Here is an 18,427-nt window from a genome sequence, read left to right as displayed (position 1 = left end):
ATTTCAATCCAATCTCAATCCCAATCCGTAGTCTGATACGAGCATAAAGCGGCGTTCGGCAACGTCACCCGAGTGCACACGAGTATACTCCCTTCTCTTTCTATCTTAGCGAGTTAGAAGGAGAAGGGAGTACACCCGTGTGTACCACCATGCTCCTACTCACTCCAACGCACTCCAAAAACTCATCTTTCATCCAATCATCCTGTCATCCAAAAACTCATCATCATCCAATCGCCACCTTTTATCCGTGATCCAAGTGTCTAAGTTATATCTCTAATATAGAGATATAAGAATAGAGTGCGCGAGCGAGCTGAAAAAGCGATAGAGGAATAGAAAGAGAAACCTGCGCAGAATAGAAGGAGAAAGCTGCGCATGGGCCCCTTTTGTCTTTGTTTCGCATGCGCGCGTAGACAAAGACAGAAATATATATGGGCTTATATGCAGCGTTCTTTTTCTATTCCTATATCGTAGCCTCTTTGCTAGCATATGACTCGCGCACTTTATTCTTATATCTCTATAGTCTCTGGTGTATATTGGAGTATGCGACGCGAACAAACCGATTCATATTCCTCGAACGTCGCAACGTTTTGTGAGCGCCGTGAGCGGAACCAGCGGAACGTTTCTGAAAAGTCTCTAGGGGGTCGATTCTGTATCTTGGGACGAGGTGAAAATTATAAAAGTGAGGAAGTTCACTAGGAAATCTACAATTTTATTTGTCGAAATCTAGTAAATCTGTTCACTTTTGTAATTTTCACCTTGTCTCAAAATACAGAATCGACCAATCCGCATCCAATAGCGTTTCCGGCAAAGTGTCGCTAGACGTAAATCTGAAATTGCAGTTCTTCAAATTCGGTTTTTGACTGACTGCCCTGACTGGTTTTCACTTTCAGTGCCCGTGCTTCGCGTACTGGAATCTGGAATTGTCTAGTTATGGCTGATATGGGCCTAAGCCTAGATGATATAATTAAAAAGTCGAAATCGTTGGGAATGAGAGGCAGAGGAGGGTAAGGCAAATTCAGCAAATTGTTAATTGCAACGGAATTCTCACGCTAACTTTACGCTCGCGTTATACGTTTATAACCTTGACGCGATCGCGCTTTCCTCTATTGACAGAAGTCTGTGTGCGAAAATCCTCTTTGGAGTTCTCGTTCAGATCACTTCGTTTACGATAATCCCGTCGCCGCGAAGTTGGAGTAAACTAGCGTGCGCGGGTGTATTTGCAGCGCTAGTTTACTCCAACTGAATAGCTCCGGAATAAAACTTGCTAATTGTACATCTCTAGTGACTGCACAGTATTATGTCTGCACGGCTTGCCTCTGACGGAAACATATTCCGCGATTTCTAGATGCTATGTAACAAAACGCGTTTACTAGTCTTCTCGCAATAGTTTTTCCTTTAGTATTTATAAATCAAACAAAAATCAGAAAATTTATGTTGTACGATTGTACAGGATACGCAGAGGCATCAGCAGAGGAGCACGAGCAAACGGTTCCGTGAGAGGACGTGGCTCGCAGATAATCACGGATGCGCGGTTTAAGATAATACAGAAGAATCGGGAGAAGCTCACTGATGCCAGGGACAAGCTCGCCGAGATAGCAAAGCAGAGCGATGCGCGACTCAAATTAGACAAGATTCGTGCGTCTCATTACAAGAAAATAGACGCCCTTTCAGGAATTTCACGCAAGACTGGCCGAAACGGTAGACTATCATTGTCGACGAACAAAGTGCCACATTTGATGCAGCATGTCTTACCACCAAATATTCCAAACAATTATATACCGCCTCCCACGAGAGCGGTGGGATATAGACCGTCTTTCTCTGAGCCTCATTACTTAGGAGATATGAGTATGGATTATACTGATGGTACGTGAGGGTAGAGACATTGATGTATTTATTGGAATTCAAATTTCTATGATTCAAATCTGAACTATTCGAAATTTTTGAATATAGATGATTCGAATACAAATCATATATATTGTCAATTTTATAAAGTCAGATTTCCCGTTAATAAGCAAAACAGTGTGGTCATATTAGGTGCATTCAGTGAGTGCATTTAGTATTACAACCGCTCACTGAGCAATTAAGTAGCAGTCAAAAAGTTTATTTCTAATTTTTGATATGTCCTGTGACCCTGTTAAATTATAAGTAAAAGTTTGAATATGCGTAAAAAAATATTAAGCTATTAATAAAGTAAACTACATACAAGGTGTCCTATTTTAAATAATGCATTTTGATATCTTTTCTGTAACATCATAGACAAAAATGCTTCAAACAGAAGTTGTTTGGCTTGAAGGGGGACACATGATTCCAATGTGAGCCATGATCATAGAACGTTTTCAAGAAATTTAAAAGGCGACTAATATCTTAAATAAAACTTGATTTTTTTCTTTAGATAAAAGTTGTAGATCTTGTTGAGATGTTTTCAAAACACTTTAATAAAGCTCTCTTTCTTTAAGAATTTCCTGAGATATTTTAAATTTTGTCATAATATTTTTAATATAAAATGAAATATTTCGTAAAAAATATTCACTTTTTGATGACTTTATCTTGATTCTTTTATACGTAGAATAATGAAAAGAATCAATCGTAAAAAAAAATATTTTTAAAATTTGATTGCATTTTGTAGACGCATTCAATTTTGCTAAATTGCAAGTGTAAAAATTAATATTATTCGATTCCTTTCATTATTCTATGTATAAAAATGAATCAAGGTAAAGTCATCGCAAAGTGAATATACTTTACGAAATATTTTATTTTTTATATTAAAAATATTATGACAAAATTAAAATATCTCAGGAAATTCTTAACAAGAGAGCTTTATTATAGTTTTGAAAACGTCTCGACGGGATCTACAACCTTTATCTCAAGGAAAAACTCAAGTTTCATTTAAGAAATTAGTTGCCTTTGAAATTTCTTGAAAATGATGACATAAAATCATGTGTCCCCCTTCGAGCCAAACAATTTTTGTCTGAAGCATTTTTGTCTATAATGAGTTACAAAAGAGATGAGTTAAAATGCTTTACTTAAAATGGGTCACCTTGTATATATATTCTATGTATACAGGATGTTTCCTAAGTACAAAAAATTGAAGAGGATATTCCATGGCTTAATTTAGGAAAAAAAGATTTTATAAACATATGCCCTAAACTGTTCCGTTTTCAAAATACAGGGTGTCAAAGTTGTGAAAAAAATATAAAAATTTGGAAAACGTTTGAAGATATTTTACTTAAATTTGATATGCGTACATGTGGTATTAAGAACCATTTTCCAGTACCAATAAAACATTTTTAGATCCACTAGCAGTGTGCATCTTCGACACTCTGTATTTTGAAAACAAAGCAGTTTAAGACATATGTTTATAGGACCTTTTCTTCCTAAAATAAGCCACGGAATATTCCCTTCAATTTTTTATACTCACTTAGGAAACACCATGTTATAATTGGATAATGTTCAATACTACATTAGAATACTTTAATAATTAATGATTTTTTTATCTAATTGTTCCAGTTACACTGCGATATTAAATAAAGTACATTTTATTAGTTTTATGTTATCTAAATATTTAAATGTTTTTTGCCTTAAAAAAAATTTATCAATATTATTTTTCCACATCAAAATGTTCTCTTATTATCTACGTGTTAAAATTCAATCTAATAATAATTATATTGTTAATTAAAAATTATATTTTTAATTTGATTTGATTTTATTCGATTCGTTTTGATTCAGATAAAATTTTGTCGATTTGACTTGAATTCGTAGAAAATAAAATTTGATTCGATTCGATTTGACATAAAAAAATCCTTGATTATATATATTTCTAGTAAAGTATATTTCAAAATGTCTTATTGGCAATCATTGTAATAGTATTTGTTAAAGAAAGTACTCATGTTAGCTTATTCATTTAGATTATTTGACGGAGTCGCCTTCATTGAGGAGGACTGTGAGTAACGAGTACGCCCCAACACCCCCACCTCCACCTCCTGTATTCAGCATTAATCCGATTTCTCCTTACACTTGGGTAAAATCCAGAAATACTAATGTAACTAGGATTCAAGCTCGAAAATCTGAGATAGAGAAGGAACGAGAAAGGCAAAGAGATTACAAACTGGTTGCGCGCTCTGCGATGGTAAATAATTTCGTTACCTTTTATGCGAAATTTGTATAATTTGATCAGTTTAATTTGTATAACTTTTTCTGTATTGTAGTCAAAGACTGTTTCACCTCCTTATAAAGAAGACTGGAGTTTCGGCACAAAGTCGAGGTAAATATATATTCACAGAATATTAAAACATTAACTGATCAATGACAACGGACTTTTTATAATTTTGATTATAGGACAATTGTAGCAGAAGAAACAGCAGATTCCAAGTACTACGATTCCAGAAATCTTCGAGAAGTAGGAGTTAAATCACGTCTTGATTCCTCTTCCCCGAATAAGACAAGAACAATGGGCGTTTTGTCGCGGCCGAAAGCAAGTTCCAGTTCGTCGGCGCAATCAAACGGCTATCGAATTGTGGTATCCAATTTGCAAGCCAATGTCACACAAGAAGATATCAAGGTGCAGTAAGATAAAGAAAATTTATTTCTGAAAGTTCTCGCTGTAAACTGTTGATAAAAATATATATATATATTTTTGCATTCTGTAGGAATTATTCGAAGATGTTGGAGAACTGCTCGTATCGAGACTAGTACGTCCAGGTACAGCGGAAGTAATTTATAAAACACTGAAGGATGCGACTAAAGCAGTTGAAACTTATCATAATCGACAATTAGACGGCCATCCAATGAAATGTCTTCTCGTTAATCCACGACCAAAAAATAATCCAACTGGGCCAGCCGTCCGATCTCTCACGGAGTAAGTAGTAAAAATTGTCTATTACCATATGTATCAGGCATACATTTATGGCATATTTTATGAACCTATTTTATATGCTAAATTGTGTGATGGTACATGAAAGTCAAAAGCAGCATAAATTCATTTATTTGTATCAGTGTCACATGAAATCATTATGTGGAATTTCTCACATCTAACGTCATTCTACTATGGCTGAAACTAATTCAGAGTCTTAAAATAGTTGTCTTGAAATATCGTCGTTTGTAGGCAGCCGATGTGCTCCTTTTTTTTACGATGCAATTTCTTTTCTACAGGTCGAGACGTAGTATCAGCTCGAGTTATGTACAACCAAGTTTAGGAGCGGTGCATCGCGCATTATTCGACGATTCTTAATCGAACGTACCCATTTTGATATAAATCAATATGAAGAAAAGAAATGTCTTGTATGTATGTGTAACGGACATTATGCAGATTATTCTTAGGAAGGTGAACGGAGAAATGACAAAACACAGAACGCGCATACAATATGCGCAACTCCAATTCCCAGGTGTAATTGTATTAATAAACTTATATCACTCATTATCTTTAGTTTATATGCCGTTTGTACGGACAATAACACTGGAACGTTTGTGAATTATTTTCATTATTTTTAGAGATAAACGTCTCCTCTTATATTTTATGCGCTTTTTAGTTACACACAGCATTATTGTTCTTTACATCTTATATTCTTTAAATGTAATAAGTTATATGAGTCTGAAATATTAGAGGTCGCAAGCTATCCTTCGATATTGAAGATAATAGAAAGAATTCAGGCGTTCTGGTGTTAAAATATAGAGAGAAACTTACATTAAAATAATATGCTCGCGAAACCGCGTAAAATATCAGATGTAAGTTGCTTCTTGTACATTCAATATGTCCGAATAAAATGATACCCACCCAGCAACCTTGATATTCTTTTTAAGATATGATATAGATTATAGATATTTCAGTGATAGTTGTAATGACCGTTCGCGCATACGTACCGTAAATATAACTTGTTCAGCTTTTATATATGTGACCTTTATATTTTTACATTTCAAAGATTATATTCTGTGTATGTCTATATGTTGGACAAGTTTCACACTCTTATGACAAAACTTACGCAAGAGCAAGTAGTGGATATATTAATTGGCTCATTGAGGATCGGTTTTACTCTCATATAATAATTACGAGAGAGCGCGAAAGAGGGAAGAGCGACTTAATACGATAAAGAATTTATTTATTTATACGTACATCATCACAATATTTATACCTATAAAATACAAAAGCTAACACACCACGCATGCTGCTGCTGACATGCACTAAGAGTCACTTCCCCGAGGAGAAAATATACGTTATCGAAGAGCAGTGCGAATTTTAGAGTCGGAAGTTGGTATTTTGACACGGAGAGTAAATGGCACATGAAGAAATTGTTCTCCTCTCCGTAACGACTAACGACGGTACCACAGGGGAGTCAATACTCGCCGTTGTATGTTCACCGCGTGGAAGGAAAGGGATATACAGTAAGATACGAAATGTTCAAACTTAAAGCTAACGCGGACGTGTTAGTTAGTGCCTAGAATCATGCCGCTACACCTATATCCACGTCGTCGAATATTTACAAGAAAGTACAAAACAATACTGGGTCTCATCGCGGGATGAATGATGCAGCTTAGCGCGTGAGATCTCTCTATTCTAGTCAGGATACAATTAAAATTCAAATATAAAACTCTACATCTTGTACGTGCTTCGCTTCACCCATCCATTCGTCCCGTTTAATTCCTACGATAATGATGATGATGATGATGATGATTGTTGGCTCTGGATTTGTTGTTAGGCGTGCGAAGAACCTCTGCATAAGACATCTCCAATCGCTTCAGCCGAGCCACCTCCTCCGACGCGGTGCTGGGTTTGAAATCCTTGTACTCGAAATTGTTATGCTGCTGCTGCTGCTGTTGTTGTTGTTGCTGCTGCTGCTCGGCTGGGCCACGCGTCAGGCCGTATAACTTCTTGTTATCTCTCAACCGATTCGGATATACATTGTGCTGACCGTTCCATGCACCGGAGTGCTCGTGCTCGGCAGGGTTGAACGGTCTGAATCTCCTTCGGCCCCCGCCGTTAGGTTTGGCTGGTACGAGTTTCGGATTCGTCGTGGGAATGATGTCCGGCGTGGTTGATCGGTCGTTGCACTGCGCCGCCTTTTTAGCGAAGTTCTTCTTCGCCGCGGACTTCTTGCGGACGCGCAAATTAAGAGACACGTAATCCATTCTGCAGCTTGCGTCCTTTCCGGGTTGCTGATTCACGGCGGTGTTGCTGGACTTGCCGGATTGCTGGCTGTCCTTTAGATTGGCCGGGCTAGCAGACTGCACCCTGAAGACCGGTTCCGAGACCACCGACGATACCATGGAGGACATGACGCTTTGATTGTCGTCCGTCGCTTCGCTCTGCAAATCTTCTTGTAACGACGCGTCGTACTTCGTCTGCGATGGGGCGGGATCGTCCAGCAACGGTAGCTTCTCGCCCTCGTCCTTCGCTTCGGCCGCCCGTTTCAGAACGCTAAAGATCTCACTGAAGAGCTGTCGGTACTCAGGCGTCTTGCGGAACCTGCTTTCAAATGGACTGTTGTCGTCGTAAATGCTAAACTTGCAGTCCTCACCGTCGGCGATGGAGCATAGGAATGAACCCGACGGTCTGTCGTCCGTTTGCGTCGCCTTGTTGCTGGTCTCGTCCGAAAAGCCTGAAGACGACGTTTCGGCTTCGGAGAAATCAGTGGGAGTGGCCGAGAAAGGTTTTTTCCCAGCGTTCTCAGGTTTGATTCGCAAGGCGGTTTTGGTTGATTCCGGAGCCGTGGCAGTCTCGACCTCGGAAGCAGCAGGATAAAAATTGTTAAACTCCCCGGACATCTCCAGCTCCTCCTGCAACGACATACACGTCGCGGGTGTGGTGTCCTTACGACGGGGCTGACAATGTCTCTGCACCTCCAACAAGGCCTGATACTTCTCTACCAAGACTCGATAAGGATTCGCGCTGTCCAGTTCGTCGGTACCTTCATTCTTGCTGCCTATATCCTGTGTGCAGGCAATTAACGTGTGTGCAGTTGAAATTACGAAAATGGGTATACGACGAAATTCATTTACAATTAATATGAATATTTAATTGCAAGAATTATATGTACGAGAAAAGCGATCAGCGTTAAAATGTTACTACACCAAATCTAAAATCTCATAATAAGGTCACGTATAATTTTTATGTTAGTATAAAACATTATACGCAACTTTTACTTATTTCTTCATTTCAATTTACGTTAGATGTAATAATTATACGGGACGTTGTGCAGAAATGGAGGATAACTGGAAGCAGAAGGGCAAAGGACCTGCCAGATTTATAGGATATTAAAGATTGCAAAAAGTTCCATGAGAAAATGTGTTTTATTTAAGATATCTTATAAATCTGGCACTTATATATACATTGTACAAAATTATCAGTTAAAATAATTGGACTAGACGCAGCAATTCCAATAACAGGAATTATCATGCTTAGAACAACAGCAAGCACAAATGTTTACTTATCCTAGATTCTTAATGTTGCCGAGAAATGGACACAGTCTTAATAATCTTTGGGAATTAAGTAGTCAATTTGACGCAGTATTTTAGACATCATAAATGTCTTAATATTTATTAGAAAGACACTTTACGCTCCAATAGATAATTAATTTTCTTTAATAGAAGTTGACTTTTTAATAAGATAAAATTAGATAAAATAAGAATAACACGCATATGTTATTAATATATTATCTAAATTTGCACGTTATTTTAAGGTATAATCGTACAAATTGAAAGTATAATCGAATGTTAGTATTAATTATATATAATATCAAAGAGTTAATTGTGTATTAAAAATCGTTTTCGAAAGTCAAGATAAAAAAAATCTTTGATTAAAGAATCTTTGATTTTTCAGAACTTTGTTTGAACAGCCAAAGCTTAAGAACAACCAGAGACATTTTGCGGAAAATGAACAACGGTATTTGAAAAGGCGCGAGCATTATCGGAATAATAAAATGGGCTCTAATATAAACAATCGCTTCGGAAAAATGAAATAACAACAACGGTACTTTCGTATAAGCAAATATCCTCCATAACAACGAACTATGCCATTTACGTACTGTCTTTGGCTTGGATTTTGCGAAGTTTGTCACTTCCTAAAGCAGATAAAAGATAATTACTATTCTAGGCAAGCATAACTGAAATCAAAAGAAGCATTGTAGCGACAGACTCGAGCACAAGAGAGACTCGGTTCATGCAAACTGTAGATTTACTAGTAAACCAGCGGTTCGTAAAGTTGAGTCAAATGTTAGAAAAAAAAAGAGGAAATACCTGCACAGTCAATTCGGAGTCTCGCTGACTCTCACTGATTAACGACTCAGCCATACTTATGTCATCGTACTCTTCCTGATCCAGCATTATAGAGAGTTCGTCGTGCGTCCTCGTGTCCATGCCGCGCAAACAACGCCCGCACAATTGACCCCGTCTATAAAAATCATTTTGCTTGTTTCACAAACATTGTCATGCTGATATTACCGTGCAAAATTTCTTGTCAATGAGTCCAACAACGTGCAACTTTTAATTCACTTTTATTTACATTACGGTTGCAATGATCTTTTCTCGCAATGTAGCTTTTAATTATGTACGTGGAGAACTAGAGGCGATTTACGTTCAAGAAAGGAAAATGAATGAGAACACTCGTACCTGACTTCCTCCAAGGTGCTAATCTCCTCTTGCAGACTCTTCACATCTTGCGCCTTGTTACGCCACTCCGTTAATTGCTCCTCCAATGCGCTGTTCTCCTGTAACAAAGTGGTCAGCTGCTGACTGAGCTCGGAGACCTTCTTCTGCTCCCTAGCCCTTTGATTGCGAACATCCTGCAACTGCTTCAGCAACTCGGTTATCTCTTCGTCGTTTGCCGCGGTCGTCTCGGTCATCTCTTGGGAGGATTTCGGCGAGCTCGGGGCAGCTCTCTGGAAACAAGAAAAAAGCATCAAGTCTCTTCCTCATGAAGACTCGGATGGAGCGAAGAGTGATATGTTACATAAAATACTCAAACTATACCCCAAACTATACATACTTGTTTCTCGCTGCCACCTTGCGTATCCGAAGTTTCCCAATCGGTATTCTGTTGCTGATGCAGTTGTTGCTGTTGATGCTGCTGCTGTTGCACATTATTTCTAGACGGGCTTGCGGCATGCTGACGCAGTCGTTCGGTCAAGTCGTCAATCTTCTTCTGTAGCTCCTCGCATCTTATTTCCAGATTCTCGATAGTCATGGATTGGCTGGTCGCGCGCAAATCGTTATATGATTATCAGTAGAAGTCTCGTTATTGCGGAACGTTTTGCGTATCGCAATTTCTCCGACGGTCGGACATCTGTTCGAAATGTCGCCTCACTTGGAGAAATGCGCAGCGCGAAATTTCTCCGGAATTTCGGGTCAACCGCGATGAGTCAAAACGCAAGACGTTTAGCCCGAATTTCGATTCGCTCGAAAAGCACATTGACCCGAAATTCCGATAGAATTTCATGGACACGCGGTATATAGATTCCATTAGGGAGATTGGGATAGAGTTAAATAGGAAAATAATACTTAATAACTTTCCATGAACTTTAATTGTATTGGATAGTGCATGAATTATGCATTTAGAAAGGTGAGCTAACAACGGTTCACATAGCCAATACAATACGGAGCTAACAAGATATAATAACAGACCTCGTTAGGCCGGCACGTTTTCGCGGTACTTGTAGCAAAATCTTATCTGGAATATCAAGCGGTATCTTTCTTTCGAATGAGAGTGCCAATTTTTCTCTCCTTTTTTTTCCTCTCTATTTGAGGACGCTTCGCCAATCGAAGAAACGGCGTTCGAAAAAGAAGCAAAGGAAGATAACGCGCCTACCTCTTGATCAGCTTCTTATCGCTCGTGTTTTCGATCACCAGATGATGATTCGCACGTTCCAGATCCTGCACGCTGACTTCCAGCTGCTCGTAGACTTTCAGCCGCGTATTGTTCACCTCCCTCAGGGCGGCAGTCTGCTTTTTCATATACTGCGGAACGAACAAATAACATGCGTATTCATCGGACAGTGCAATTTCGAGGTTGAGCGATTCCGCAAATCGTTCGCGACTCGAATTTTCTTGCCGTGCCCCGCGATTGTCGCTGTTTATTACAAAAATGCTATATGGAAGCTATTAGTAAAATTATCAGAGAAGAACCGCAGGGTAATCGGTTTGCCGTGAGCAATACTAATATCGTTCAAATTGTAAGAATTACTCGCGAAAAAATTACTGCAAGATTTATAGTAACCTCGATTTCTTGTGTTTGCTCCTCCACAGTAGCTTGGTGCAACTTGATGATGTTCTCCAGCTCCTTATTCCGTTCTAGAAGGGTCTTGCCGAGCTCCGCCGCCAACTGTAGATCTGCGCAAAACGTAAGACTTATTTTGCATCTTCTTTTACCTCGATCAGGAATAATCCTACTCATCGCGAGCATATTCTTTGTTTTTAATCTATTGGAGTAAATTAACGAATTAAACTTCTGATAGAGATCTGCGCAGGGGAAAGAGGATCGAAGCATGAATCTGTAGTGATAATTTCGATTCCGGATCGCTATCGCGATGTCGGTGAACCCGAGGGAATTCGAAGGAATATCTACGTTGACGGAATCGATGTCGACTCATGCTCGCTCCGAATAATAATTAATCGTGGAACCTGCTGAGCGGCGGCTGCAGGTTGCTGCCTGCCGAGCGAGCGCGAACGCCCTGGTTCACGCTCGCGGCACTCCCTCATTCTGACACCGGCTAGGGCCAAGGACCTTCGCGACGAGCAAACGACCGCCGAGCTACCGTTTCGCGGTACTCGATGTCGTGGTGAAGCAACGTGACCCGTGAAGGTCACGGACGAAGTTGACTTCTTAATGCGACGCAATCACGGCGCGAAACTGCCGCAAAACCCTTTCCAGATTACAGTAATAATTTCAGAACTGAAGAGATACAATTGAACGCGTACACATCTGCACGATAAAACGGACCCGACGATATAGCTGCCTTTATCAAATCGACCTTTCGGTGGAGTGGAGATACCTCTTCCACCCTCTTCGGTCACGACAGATTTAATCCACCACGTGATAACGATCGCAATAATCTGCCATCTCTCCTAACGTTATCACTTCTTCCGTACTAAACACCATCTTCTTGACCACAACACCACACGTTATCGATAGTATCGTCAATCGACAGTATTTTTTCCACCCGCATTCCAATCGTCTCCTCTTACGTTCGCGCGTACTTACTACTTTCGGAGGAGGATCCCTTAAGACTTTTAAGGTACGCGAGCTCGATAGAATAATCCCAGCCCTCTAACGAGTTGGTCTGAGTCTGCGGGTCCCAGACCATGTCCACGCTCTGCCCGCTCATGGCTCGCTCGTGATGAGACCTGCCAGTACCCGTCGTTGCCCTTTCCGACACACAACCGGTTCCGTCGGAGGCAGCCGGTCTTCTGTGGATCCGTGGTAGCTAGCCCGATCGAAACGACGAGTGCCCACCGAGCGGTAATCCACCTCCCTGGCTCCCTCCTTTCTCGCTCTCGTCTCCCTCCCCCTGTCTTTCTTACGCTTCTGGGCTCAACTTTTGCCCCCCTCCTCCTACCCGTCTCTCCTCATCACCGTTCCAATCGAGGTGGTACCCAAGGGGTCTCACTTCACTACCCGGCCACTTTCCAGTAGTAGTTTTGAATTTCCAATAAGCGTCTAAGCGCAATGACACCTGGATGACACTAGCAATCAGCTTGGACCAAGTTCGGCCCCATCGAAAACAGAAGGGGGGGAGCATTGACCCTTGGGAGAATAACACTAAATCTATCGTAAAGAACTGTTCATTCTCTGATTATTCCGACGGAGAACGCGATAAATCAAATCTTTCGCCATTCCCTCTCTCGAAAGCACTTAGCTCCCCTAAGTGCTTCTTCGGTACTCTCACTCTGGAGTCCTCATCCTTTCCCTTCTGCCTTTCTATCTGGCTCGTTCCCGTCGTTCGTGGGATGCTCCGGCGCGATAAGAGAAGGTGTCCCACTTCTGCAGAGATCTTTCGTCGCGCGCGCGCGCGCGTATCTTCCCACCGAAAGAAATGGGGGCTGTAGGTTGACGAGACAGGGTAATCTGACGGGTGATGAATAAGGAAAGTCATCGTGCTTATCGCCCGCTGAAAATTCGGATAGATCGCGTAAGCTCGCTTTTTTCGTAAACGATTGGAACAACGAAAGCCGAGTTATGAAATTTGGTGCGTTAACAACAGCTTGAAGGATGACGAGCAAGTTTTTTTTTCGTTAAGACCAGTCACCATCGTTGTTCCATTGTGTCGAGGCAGTAATATTAATTAATCCGGAGCAACCGGACGAATAATAGCGATTAAGCCGCGCCGTTCCTGTGTATCAACGTTTAGTTACGTTAATAGTCGACAAAACCTTGATCCACTTGGACATAATAGCGAATACAGCGATTGGCAACTCTCGACGTGTGTAAAAGCTTTATCCGATATCGCTTGACACATTCACTGTCCACGGCGAACGTTATACGTACGCATTGAAAAATGAGCGTAAGAATATTCATGTACATTTGTAGCGTGTGATATAAGCTTTTCCTGAACTGTCATCTGGATTTATTTTACACAAAGGATTGTCAAAAGAACAGGAGCTTTTAAAACATTGCAAAAAGTGCGATAAAAGGTTTCAGAAATGATTTGAGGATGACGTCTGATTCGCTTTACGGATGCTTCACGCAGATCAAAAAATCCCGCAACGTTATCGCAGTTCGTAAATCGTTTATACATTTCGTATCCTATCTGATCGCTTTCGAGCGAATCCGTGGACTCCATTGTGTTTAATGAATCCGCAATCAGATTCAACCTAGCGCTGCAATAATCTCCGAAAACATCGGCCCAGTGTCCTCATTACTCACCCATTACTGCCGCATCGCGATCAGCAAGTCCCCCCCTCCAAAAAAAGAAATTCTATTCTTTCGCTTTTGACGTTTTGCTGCTACAGCGACTTAATGACACGATCAGTGGTGAGCCAACCGTTACGGCGAAGCATCGCACGAGCGATATGCAAGAGAAGCGAGCGATGATAAATTTCCGACGTGTTCCGTTGACCCTTAAGCCTTAGTTATTAGTAACAAAGCCGTTCTCGCGGTACGATGCTCGCCGGTGAAGGAAACGCATAATACAGCCCGTATATGCGTATATGTGCGTGCAGGAAAAGTGGTACGCGAGAAATCGATGACGGACGATTTCGTATATACCACGTCCAGAAACCGCTTCGTCCCTCTTCGCGCTCTGTAGATGCGGAAACCGGCGCCTCGTCGCGAGTCACGGGTTCGCGGGGTCACGGCAGAAGCGAATCGACAAGCTCATCGTTCTCTTCGTTACGCTCGCGAGACTTCATTAGGTACTCGGCGTGACTTGTTTAAGGGGGACCCGACGCTCGCGAGTGAATATCAATCGCCGACGCCACCGCCGCGATTAAACCCCCGCGGGATCCTTGTTCGCGAGCTCCTGGGAACCCCCGCGATAACGATTTTCGATTCGTTATTACGCCCGCTCCTGGTGAAAGTCTTATTTTTATGCCGGAGAGCTTGCGTAATAGTATTTAATATTTTTCTTCTCTTTTCTTTTCGTCGTTTGTGACGAGTTTGCGCGGACGTGGATAAATTATACGTTCGGAACGGCGAGATCGGCGAATGCACTATCGGTGAAAAAGGACGGTCCGTGGACAGCCAAATTAGAGCGTTCGGCGAGCCATTATCGATACGCGAAACTCGTTCCGCGCGAGGTAACGCGTCCGACAGCCGCGCCGGATAACTTGGCGAGCAACGTTTCGGAGCTTGCACTTTCCTTATGCGCCCGAAAGGTCAAGTCGATGCACCTGCGCACTGCAACAATAGGCCCTCATTTTTTTCGCCTCTCTTTTCCCTTCGTCCCCGCGCCGCGCCGCCCGTCAGTCCCGATGAAGAGATTAATAACGTTTCGCCCGGAACATATTCTCAGGAGAAAGTAGCCGGCGAGGGAGATTTAGATTCTATTCCGAGGTCGCCGGGTCATATTCCAGTCGAAATATCACGGCGCGCGGTTTCCCGCACACGTCGTCCACGCGGAACCCGCGGAGGACTCCGCGGCGAATTCTTCCGCTCGAGTCGAGTCGAACCATTAGAACGTCGTTTCCGACTTTTGATTTCGCCGTGTTCGCTTCGTTAGACAAACTCTTCCGCCTACGTGTCTCGATACCGGTTTATTAGCCCGTTGCACCACGCCTTCTGCGATATCGCCCATATATCGATGAAATGAAACAAGGGTGGGAAACAGAGAGCGACAAAGTTACCTACTCTCTCGAGAAATGATTAATAAGCGTATTACTTGCTCTGACTTATTGGATCGCGTAAAATTGCATATTCCGGTCAGGTCTCTTGCAATTTAATTTTTTATGAAGAATTGGATCGTACTTTCTATGGTAAATTTAAACCCCTGAATAGGATATGCTGGCGAACGAATTCTCCGATTGCATGGACTTTTTTCAAATATCTCTTAGCTTTTTTATTTTTAAACATTTATTATTTTACTGTCTTTAATAGATCTTATTTGTATTTGTTGATATTATATAATTATTATATTATGTGTACTAAAAGGATCTCTATAAATCCTATTTATAAATAAATAAATAAATAAAAAACGAGAGCAGGATTTAATTATCAATTCGATAATCACGTCTCTAAGGGAAGGGATTCCACGTCGAAGTTAAAGGTCAGACTCGATCTCGTCGCAGTATTCGAGATGTGCAGGTTACCGGATGAGTTTTTCTCTGACTTTCGCGCTTCTCGAGCGATAATATCGCTAATTCGATAATTAAAGCGCATGTCGACGCGAAGGTAGGTACGAGTACATGCGCGTGGGTGGAAAGACGGCGTGACATACGAGATTCGAATATCTGTCCCAGTTGAATCGTGGTAGCACAATGCCATTCATGCACGCGCCCGCCCGTCCGCCTGCTCGCTCGCTCGCTCGCTGGGTCTCTCCTTCCTTTCTCGTCGTCTTTTTCGACGAACCGGTAACTGGAGCTTGCCAGCGCACTCGCGGCGTTAAAGCATCCCGTGGGCCGTGTTCCCATCATTGTTTCGGACCAAGCGTAAAATATTCAAGCGACACGTGAGGCGCGCGAGGTTCAACGACGTCGTCGAAAGCGCGCTGAAAGAGAGTACATGAAAGTACATTGCACGTATGGAATTTCGAGCGGAAACGCGTGGAAGAAAAAAGAGGGGGATTCTAAAATTCTAAACCTTCCGATTTTTAGAACTGCACGAACTAGCACGAACTTAAACAATCAATTAAATTTTGCGATATCTCTCGTGATTTGATTAATCCGAAAGTATAAAGTAAGATAATTGAAAAAACGCATATTTTACATAAAACTTTGAAATATTCTCGCGTCTGCAAGTACTCGACTCGTACTTGTCAAGTATTTATATTCCTATAGCCGACATTTTTATCGCTGGGTGGTCCTCAAGTGCCAAGTCAATAGGTCAGGCTCTTTGCACTGCCGTTCACCAAGCTAAAGCGAAGTTCCTGACCGGTTCGACACGGTGTATGGTAACGACTACCGCTGTAATAATAACTGAATAGCTGTACATTATTGTCGTTCTTGAGCGATATACATTTATGAGCGAAAAAGTACACACGATACATTCGGTATAGAAGAATCAATCCTGAGGCTCGACGAGCTATACAGGTGGTCGAGCGAGCCAGAAATATCGGCGCGGCGCACGCAAAAACAGAAACTAGGAGATCTACACGGTGAAGGAAATTCAATATGGGCGAGAGTATATCCGTCCTCATGTTGCCGTCTAATCGCACACTTTCCAGCTCTCTGACTTGAGTTTCAGCCCCCGGGGAACAGCCGCAAGATAGTTGGCGTCACGGCCTTTTACCGTACTTACGCCTCGGGAAAGACACGAGAACTAAGAGCGCAAACTTCTAAAGTAGCAGGTCTGAAGCTGCGTTATCTGATATCGTAGAACAATCACACCTATCGAAGCAGACTGTCCGATCGTTGACAGCTCGCGATATTCCGAAAGTTCATTCGTGATTCTTCTTTTGTGGCTAAAAAACTAGACGAGAAGGTGCACCGGATGTGCTCTTTCGACAATGTTATACCAGCGGAAGCCGAGTGAAAGTACCTCTCGGTACTTTCGATCGTCGAAAGAACGACCGGCCTTGGCTATTTCACACATAATTATCGATCATTATCCCGTGTTCGTTCTATTAAGATGTAAGATGTAACCGGTATTGTTGCGCGATATATCTTTTATCTTTGTCAGCTTTTATAAGATTGATCTTGTTTTGTCGACGGGGTAATGCTGACGGTCCAGCGAGCCATACTTAGGCGCAGCAAGTTATTCTCCTATAACGCTAATCTTATTACGATAGAATTAACAGAGTTATAACAGTAGCAACGCTCGCGAGAGAACTAAACGGAAGTTTAATCTTCTCTAATCTACGTGTCGAATCGATCTCGTCGCACAAGGCCATTCTATAGCCGCCCGTTCCGTCTGTTTCACCTTCGTGGCTTAATTGGGAAAAAGTGGTCTCGCGATAAACGGGACGAGATCGCGAGGAAAGCGAGCGGAACTGTCGCGTGGTTTTTGCACGGATTTTCACGGCAATTTAATTCACATCGTCTTTTTCCATTAACGTGCCGCTGCGTGGACGTCGGGAGTTAAGCGGAAGTAATATCTCCCGAGACGTGTGAATCTGGCTTAGTACATCTGGCCCGAGCGATTAACGAGATGCCATCATCGCTGCGCCGTGAGAGCTGCCAATTTTGTTCGGTGCGCGAATAAATGGAGTTTGAGCAAGAAGGATAAGACGCGAAGTCATCGCGAGACGAGATTTCCAACCCCTCCCGAGGATCAGCGAGGGAAGGAGGCTCGACTCTGCGATTTCGCACGGAAGGACGAGTGTGCATGCTGATGTGCGCATCCTGCGAGAAGTTTCCGGAGTACCTCGTAAATTGCGCTTCGTGACGCAGGAAGGAAGGGAATTATGCATACGCACGCGGGCGGGGAAGGATATTGATATCGTTCCGCAAAATAAATTCTCTCCGAGAAAAAAAATTCACTTCCCGGCTATCCTCGAGAGACCAAGAGAGCTCGAAAGAGCGAATTCATATTACGATTCTCCGGTCTGAGACGGGAGACGATTCTGGAACAGTTCGTAGGATGCCCTATAGTGTGGATCGCGGATTGATCGTAGATAACGTGTATCGATATCGTGCCGCGGTCAGCTATCGGAAAGCCGTAACATAGGTATAGGTATCTTGAAGCGCGCGAAGGCTGAGAAAGAAGGTCAACGTTACGGGATGCCCCGCGGGCAACGTTACGGGATGCAGGATATTAGACGTTCAGTCTCCATAGAATATAATCGCTGGATTATAGCGATGAGATGATTATCTCCGCGATATGCTAATTTGATTTCCACGTCCACGAGGCATT

The 18,427-nt window shown here is 42.1% G+C and overlaps 2 protein-coding genes across 6 annotated transcripts in view; one reads left to right on the top strand and one right to left on the bottom strand.

Annotated features, from left to right (window-relative positions):
- Window positions 1-592: 592 nt before the first annotated feature.
- LOC139819717 (uncharacterized) lies at window positions 593-5,777 on the top strand. Of its 2 annotated transcripts, XM_071789316.1 has the most exons (8): window positions 593-821; window positions 891-1,004; window positions 1,451-1,863; window positions 3,906-4,126; window positions 4,206-4,261; window positions 4,336-4,558; window positions 4,647-4,855; window positions 5,149-5,777. In XM_071789316.1, exons 2-8 carry the CDS (start codon window positions 931-933, stop codon window positions 5,225-5,227), a joined length of 1,275 nt encoding a protein of 424 aa, XP_071645417.1. In that variant the 5' UTR covers window positions 593-821; window positions 891-930; the 3' UTR covers window positions 5,228-5,777. The 2 variants fall into 2 exon arrangements, with proteins under 2 accessions (XP_071645417.1, XP_071645418.1); XM_071789317.1 differs by lacking the exons at window positions 593-821; window positions 891-1,004 and adding an exon at window positions 1,329-1,352.
- Window positions 4,966-18,427, bottom strand: part of Centrocortin (uncharacterized) — a 32,881-nt gene continuing 19,419 nt past the window's right edge. For 2 of the 4 annotated variants that reach the window (XM_071789308.1, XM_071789307.1), the window contains exons 2-8: window positions 11,201-11,313; window positions 10,793-10,941; window positions 9,974-10,178; window positions 9,598-9,866; window positions 9,226-9,379; window positions 9,015-9,050; window positions 4,966-7,920 (exon numbers count right to left, since the gene is read on the bottom strand). In XM_071789308.1, coding sequence (XP_071645409.1) covers window positions 6,628-7,920; window positions 9,015-9,050; window positions 9,226-9,379; window positions 9,598-9,866; window positions 9,974-10,178; window positions 10,793-10,941; window positions 11,201-11,313 — 2,219 coding nt within the window. In that variant the 3' untranslated portion in view covers window positions 4,966-6,627. Of the gene's footprint in view, window positions 7,921-9,014; window positions 9,051-9,225; window positions 9,380-9,597; window positions 9,867-9,973; window positions 10,179-10,792; window positions 10,942-11,200; window positions 11,314-12,184; window positions 12,330-18,427 lie in introns of those variants that run through there. The other 2 variants (XM_071789305.1, XM_071789306.1) reach the window with 2 other exon arrangements.

Source organism: Temnothorax longispinosus, chromosome 9 (assembly GCF_030848805.1).
Source record: "Temnothorax longispinosus isolate EJ_2023e chromosome 9, Tlon_JGU_v1, whole genome shotgun sequence".
NCBI lineage: Eukaryota > Metazoa > Arthropoda > Insecta > Hymenoptera > Formicidae > Temnothorax > Temnothorax longispinosus.
The sequence above is the reverse complement of the archived record's forward strand: the minus strand, read 5'-3'. Positions and strand labels throughout refer to the sequence as shown.